This window comes from Hydra vulgaris, chromosome 12, assembly GCF_038396675.1.
Source record: "Hydra vulgaris chromosome 12, alternate assembly HydraT2T_AEP".
Taxonomy (NCBI): domain Eukaryota; kingdom Metazoa; phylum Cnidaria; class Hydrozoa; order Anthoathecata; family Hydridae; genus Hydra; species Hydra vulgaris.
The window spans coordinates 20,761,640-20,769,420 of NC_088931.1; the positions used below are offsets into that span (position 1 = coordinate 20,761,640).

Below are 7,781 nucleotides of genomic sequence, written 5' to 3' on the forward strand. Positions count from 1 at the left end.
GATAATAATAACAGAAAATATATGAACCTGTCATTTCCAAAAAGGCACAAGTCCATTTACTAAAACTTTTCAAAATCAACAAAAATATGATTTTTATTAAAATAATGTCTAGGTTGCTAAAGAAATTAAACATAGAAGTAGATAAATAAAGAATGTATATAACTTATGTATTTTTTCTTTTTTATAAAAAAAACATAAATCATACAGAAATTTTTAATTCAAACTTATAAACTAACTGCTAAAAGTTTTGGACTTATGTCCTTTTCGAAATGACAGGTTCATATATTCTGTTTACAGAATATATGAACCTGTCAATAATTAAAAGAGATTATAAAAAGGCTAGACAACACAATGTATACATTGTTACTATAGTAACGCTGGCAAATAACACCACAAATTAATAAGATATTTTATTAACTTAAATACTTGGACTAAAAAGATTTTATTTATTACAATATTTGAACAATCAAGGGACAATTATAGTTAAACAATTTGAGCAACTATATGCTAAAATAGCAAGCAACTCGTAAAATATTTCTTATAAATGGTCATTATCATTTGTGGTATTAAGAAATACGTAAGAGCTCAGTAATTACATAAGTTTTATTAAATCTCCCTCTCATCTAACAGAGAGAGAGAGAGAGAGAGAGAGAGAGAGAGAGAGAGAGAGAGAGAGAGAGAGAGAGAGAGAGAGAGAGAGAGAGAGAGAGAGTGTGTGTGTTTCCAAAGCAGCATGTTAACAAATGTAAAAAAGCACGGAATAAATACTAGTAACTGGTTTTATTATGTTACCAGTAAACAAAATTATTTTTACCTTGATTAAAAGCTAATTTCCAGCATTTCTTTATTAAGCACCAGCTTCTCTCTAACTGTTGACTAATGATTAATAGAGTAAATTTCACATCATACTAAATCATCATACTAAATTTACAAAATTAAAACCATGTTTCAACAATTAGCTAACTAATCAAAAGATGACCAAAAACTTCTGAAGTATCTAAAGTAAAATCAAATTAACAGACATTAACACTGCTTGACACTGAGTTCTGTCAAGTAAGTTTTCTGCACGCCGAGTTGCATTTCTTACATTTCAACAACGATTAATTTCATCCTGCCTAGATCTATTTTTTTCATTTGACAACTATTTTCAAGATGCCTATTAGCATTTTACATTAATAACTTCAGTGAGCCTAATACTATCTACTTCAATTTCACTGTTATCATTAAACGTATTACCAGTAATCTTACTATTGTTACAATTGAATAAATGAACGTAAAAGAATCTTAAAAATTTTGTGATCTTTTCTAATCAAAGACTTTATTTAAACTTAAGATTTATTGAAATCCATATCTTTTTATATGTTTATATACATAAGTCGTTTATCAAAAATATTTAACAATATTTATTTACATCAATTATTTTTAATTTAACAAAGAATCTACAATGCATTAAATTATTTTTACCTTAATGAACAAAAATAATAAATGCACAACCTTGTATAAAAAATTGAAGCAATGTCAGTCAGTATATTTTACTCAATATTTTACTCAAAAGTAATTATATATATATATATATATATATATATATATATATATATATATATATATATATATACATACATATGTATACATACATATGTATATATATATATATATATATATATATATATATATATATACACACACATATATATATATACATATATATATGTATATATATATATATATATATAATATATATATATATATATATATATATATATATAGTTAGTTAGTATTTAGTGCTGTAACTAGATTGGCCAGTGAGAATGCTTTTAAGCACACTGTGACAGCCGCTTCAATCGATTGTTGTTCGTCCAACAGTCGAATCCTGCTTTAAAGGAGTTTACAGACGATGATTTTACTAGTTCCAAGAGCAATGAGTTCCATAAGTTTGCCGATCTATTGTAAAAGAAATTATGCCTTTGCAGATTTTTTGCTGTTTCCCTGTAATACTTGAAACAGTGACCTCTAATATGATTTTGAACAGTTTGTATGTTATGTTCTGTTTTATTAATGTTGTTCATTATTTTAAATAGTTTGATCATATCACCTCTTTCTCTTCGTTTAGTTAGAGTTGTCAATTTCAAAACTTTTAATTGGTCTTCATAACTGAAAAACCTAATTGATTTAATCAGTTTGGTGGCTTGACGCTGAACTTGTTCAATTACTTTACAGTCACCTTTTTCGTACGGGGACCATACTGGTACTGAGAACTCTAGAAATGGATGAATAAAGGTTACGTATAGTGATTTAAGTAAATGACAGTCCAATCTTGCAAACGATTTTTTAATTCGACCTAACATTCTATTTGCATTATTTGTTACAGAAATAACTTGATCTTTCCACTTGAGATTTTTAGAAAATATTACACCTAGATCTTTTACGCTGTTTGATTCTGGTTGTTTTATGCCATTAATATATAGAGGATTCTTTTTGTTGTTTACTCCATAGTGCATTACTACACATTTATCAACATTAAACTTTAAAAGCCAGTCTTCTGTCCATTTAAATGATGTATTTAAATCCCTCTGAAGACTTGAGGAACACTCATCAGAAATTACCTTAGACAAAATCTTAGTATCATCAGCAAATAATTTGCATTTATTCATTAATTTACTTGGCAGATCGTTAATGTATATAATAAATATTAAGGGTCCAATAACAGAGCCTTGTGGCACGCCACTAAAAATTTCAACCCACTCAGAAACAACTTCACCTAGAACTATTTTTTGTCTTCTATTATTTAGAAAAGCTTCCATCCATTTTAGAACTAAGCCATTAATACCATATGCATTTAATTTAGCAAAGAATCTCTTGTGAGGAACACTATCGAAAGCTTTAGCAAAGTCTAGCATTACTACATCAACAGGTATACCATCACTGTTGCATAAAAAAATAAAGTCAAGAGTCTCTAACAAATTTGTGGTACAAGACTTTCCTTTTACAAAACCATGCTGTTGGATTGTTAGTAAATTGTTTTCGTCGAGATGTTTTTCTCTTATAATAGATTCTAATATTTTGCAAGGAATAGAAGTTAGTGAAATAGGACGATAATTGCTGGCCACTGTTTTGTCACCTTTTTTATATATAGGTGTTACATTTGCTGACTTGAACTGGATTGGCAGTTGACTGGTTTTAAGTGATTCTCTAAATATAAGAGTTAGTGGTAAAGTAAATGATGTAGCACAATTCTTGAGGACTATTGAACAAAGTTTATCAGCTCCAGGTGATTTATTGTCTTTTAGTGATTTAAGTTTAGATAAAACTAACTCAAAGCTAATATCATCAGGTTCAATATCCTTATATTTAATTACATTATTTAATTCGAGATAAAAAGGTGGAAGATCTCCTTTTTCTTCAATAGTAAAGACATCCTGAAAATGCTTATTTAGGCAGTTAACAATTTTATTTGGTTCATGGGATAAATTGCCATCAGGCATTCTCAAGGCCTTTATTGAGTCTTTTATTGAATTTGTACTGTTTAAATACTTATATAACAGTTTAGGATTAAGTTTAGAGGTTAACACTAGATTCTTTTCAAATAAAAGTCGAGCATTGTATATTTCTGTTTTAACTAATTTGCATAACTGTTTATATTCTTTGGTCAGTTTAACATCATTCCATCTGTGAGCACAATTTATGTATCTTAAATTTCTTTTTCTTCTTATTAACTGCTTGATTTCGTTATTATTCCAAGGAGTTGCTAAGCTTTTGATTCGTGAAATGTCTATGGTTGGAACGAACAAATTGCATGCTTCAGTGGTATAGTAAATTAATTCATTGTACATGTCTTGCAATGTCTTGTTTTCGTACAACTTCACCCAATCAATATTGGACATAAAATCAGAAATTTTATCAAATTTAGCTTTGCTATACAAAAACTTAAAGTTACTGCAAGCTAATCTGCTAACATTATTTTTTAAGATGAATTTAAAGTAAATAATTTGATGACCTTTGTTTATGTCACCAAGCACAAAACTTGGATCAACAGCATATACACTGCCAGATTCTGTTGTGAATCTTAAATCTAGAACATTTGAGGTTGAGCCATTAGCCAATTGAAAAGTTGGTATGTTTATATGTTGATAGAAGAAAGTATCACTTAAAGTTTTATAGAATTTATGCTCTATGCCACTATTATACTATCTAATAGCTGGGAAATTGAAATCACCCATAATTAGTACATCTTTAAAGACATTAACATCAACGTATCTTCTTGCTATTTTAAAAATATTGTCAAAGTCTACCATATCAACAAAGTAGTTTGGTTTGTATAGACAACCAACTAGGTATTTATCTTGGCCAAAAAAACTACTGCCCAAACTTATTCTATTTTGCTAATACTAAAATCAGTGTCAACCAGTTCGTATGAATCTATTGAATTTTTTATATATAAGCATACACCGCCACCTCTACAATCACCAGTTCTATCATATCTGTATATATTGTAACCAGGGATATTTACAATTGAGTTATTTTTTAACCATGTTTCGCTTACTCCAACAATTTTAGAACAATACAAACTAGTTAGAACCTTTAATTCATCTAATTTATTTTCGAGTGAGGTAGCATTCAGATATATACAATTTAGTTCTGTTATCTTTTCAGGTGATAAAGGTGCTTTAAGTACACTTTTGATTTTTCTTGAACTTTTTCAATTGGTTACCACAGATACCATATCGAAATGTAGAGTTTGTTTCAAGATTTGCATTAAGCCTGTTTCTTTCTTGTCTTAGATGGAGATCGAGTTGTCTTTCAGCTTCAGTTAGATCTGGACTTATATAAATCTGTTTATGATCGATACTGTTTCTTAATTTTTTTGCTGCTAAAAGAACAGGATTTCTAATAGATGGTTCATTCAGTTCAACTAAAATTGGACCAGGCTTTGTTTTATCTTTTGACCTAAGTCTTCTGGTATAAACTGGTTTAATATCTGCTTTGCCAATAAAATCAAAAACATCTGCTATCTTTTTTTCATCTTCATTTCTCTTATTTAAAAAATCTGTTTGAGTTGATTCTGGGATTCCAAAAACAATTAAATTTCTTTTTCTCTTCTCTCTATCATGAAGCTCATTTATGGTTGCATTAGCAACCACTAATTGTTCAGGTGGCTTTTTACCACTTTTGCTACCTTTTGTAACAATTTGCACCCATTCATTGGTAATATTGGCTGAATTTACATTTTGCTTTGATTTACATAGGTCATCTTTTAGGCCATCAATGATTTTCAAATAATTTTTTTCTTTATCCTCAAGGTTTTTTATTTTGTTTGATAGTTCTAAGACATACTTGGAAATTTTACCGCACCACTCATGTAACAGTTTTGAGGCTGGAGAATGATTGCCCTGTCCAAAAGATGGCCAGTTTACTCGGTATAAAAAATTGCTTTCCAATTCCATCTTCTATCACTTTATCGGAAGACTACCACCCTAAACAGTGGATTACTTCCTGTACTGAACTTTTAACTTGTTCTTGTAAACCTTGTAAACACAGTGTTGCACTAAAAATATGTGTTTTTTTAAAATATATGTGTTTTAAAATATACGTGTTTTTTTAAAATATAATTAATATATTAAAATATACTAAAAATATATGTGTTTATATATATATATATATATATATATATATATATATATATATATATATATATATATATATATATATATATATATATATATATACTGAAATATAGGCAGATTTAAGTTTATAAACTTTCGTGTCAACAAATTACAGTCAGTTTTCCATGTTAAATACACAAAATATATATCTAATATAATATATATCAAATATAAAATAAATCCAATATAAAATAAAACAAAATAGTAAACTTACTCAAACCAGTATCAGTTACACCGTGTGAAGTAACTAAAAAACACTTCAGTTCTTTTCAATCACTCAAAAAAATAACTTTTAGCTCTTTCCAATAGCACTAAAAAATAAAACAAAACTTGCTTAGCTGATTTGCCTAGTTTATAAGAATCTGAAAACAGATAAGTAAAAAACCAAGAACAAACAAACATTTATTTGTTAGAACTACTATATTTAAACGAATAAAATTAAACAAAGAATAACGTCAATTCTCTTTAAAAGCTAAAAAATATTTTCAGCTCAAATTTGCTTGCAGACCTTGCTTGTAAAACCATGTTAATAAGAAACACATTTAGAAAAGCCTAGAAAAAATTCATAAAAATTTACATACATTTGTTCTTTTATATCGCATAAATCCATCATATGATAAATCTGAAATGAAAAAATGTAATGGATAAGTGAATACAAAGAAAAACATCATATATGAATCGAAAATCAATATATTTGATAGAGATAAGATGTCATGATAAAAGAGTAGTAGTTGATAAATATTGTTATTTCATGTTAGCTTTTAGAAAACAAATCATGTTGGTACTTCATCGTTCTAAAAATTCAAATTAAGATATTAACAAAATGTATATACGGCAAAATAATTTTTCTTGAGTGGCTTTTAGTGAATTATTAAAAGCAGTGAGTTTCAATAATAAAACCACTTATAATTTTTAACAATAGACACTAACATAAAGGTAAGCCAAATGTAACAACATTAGTAACATAAATAACAACTTTATGAAAAATCTTGCTCAACACGTTTGCCAAGTCACACACTTTGAAAACATGGAAAAAACATAATATAAACATATATAATAACTATAAATCACAATACATTTATTTAACTTTATATAACATATATAAACACCTCATATAATATTTATATACACAGTAGATACATTTTATACTATTTTAATGACACATTTATAAAACAATTACATAACACATATTACCACATACATATATTTATCAAAAACTTTTCAACTTTGAACAAAATATAAACATATATGCAAACTATAAACATATATAACTTGAATTGTGCGAACAAAAAATTTAAAAATAACATGAAAAAATCTAAAAAGATTCATATATATATTCATATATAAAAACATATATCTCCTAATAAAATATCAAATTATAATCATATTTAATTTAAATCAAATACTTATTGAATAAAAAGCAAAAAACAGATAGAAGAACTGCAATCTTTATAACAAAATTTAACGTTTAGCAACAATAAAATGTTAGTGTTGGCTCGAAATTTTAATTTATTTTTCTAAATCTTTTAAAACAGTACAAAAAAAATAATAGCATAACAGAAATGTTAATAAAATAATAATCAACATAATAAAATAAGCAAGGCATGAAATGATAGGATTTATAATATATTTGAATTTATATCAATTTAGGACTTCATAAAACTAAATAAATTTAAAAGTAGTAATAAATATTTTTATGATAAAGTTTTAGTAACTTTTTTAGTACAAAAAAGTATTGTAAATGTATTGGAGATATACGCTTTATGAAGAGATATCGTTCTGCTTTAGCAGAACGATATCTCTTCATACAACTTTTCATGTATTCCTGACTATTCCTTTTCATTCCAGACAAACTTTTTACTAAATTTCTTAAGAGAAAACTTTTTATTTTAAACTTTGCTTTCACAATTTCAGTTTAAGCATGCGCTTTAAAGCAAAGATTTTTGTTTTTCCATTATAAGTTGATATATGATCAAAATCGGGTACGATATCGTTTCCGATATTGATCAAATATTAAATAATACGTATTTTTGATAAATAAGTGGTATTGAACTCGAATTCGAAACTTAAAACTAAATGCGTATTTTTCTGGTATCAACGGCGGTATGTTATACGTGATCA

At 27.0% G+C, this 7,781-nt stretch overlaps 1 protein-coding gene across 1 annotated transcript; it reads right to left on the reverse strand.

Moving 5' to 3' along the window:
• Nucleotides 1-4,179: 4,179 nt before the first annotated feature.
• On the reverse strand, nt 4,180-7,415 carry LOC136088567 (uncharacterized). The gene is made up of 3 exons (XM_065812504.1): nt 6,242-7,415; nt 5,875-5,971; nt 4,180-5,542 (listed from the first exon to the last, which is right to left on the reverse strand). The coding sequence occupies exon 3, from the start codon at nt 5,439-5,441 to the stop codon at nt 4,665-4,667; it is 777 nt and encodes a 258-aa protein (XP_065668576.1). The 5' UTR covers nt 5,442-5,542; nt 5,875-5,971; nt 6,242-7,415; the 3' UTR covers nt 4,180-4,664.
• Nucleotides 7,416-7,781: the final 366 nt, after the last annotated feature.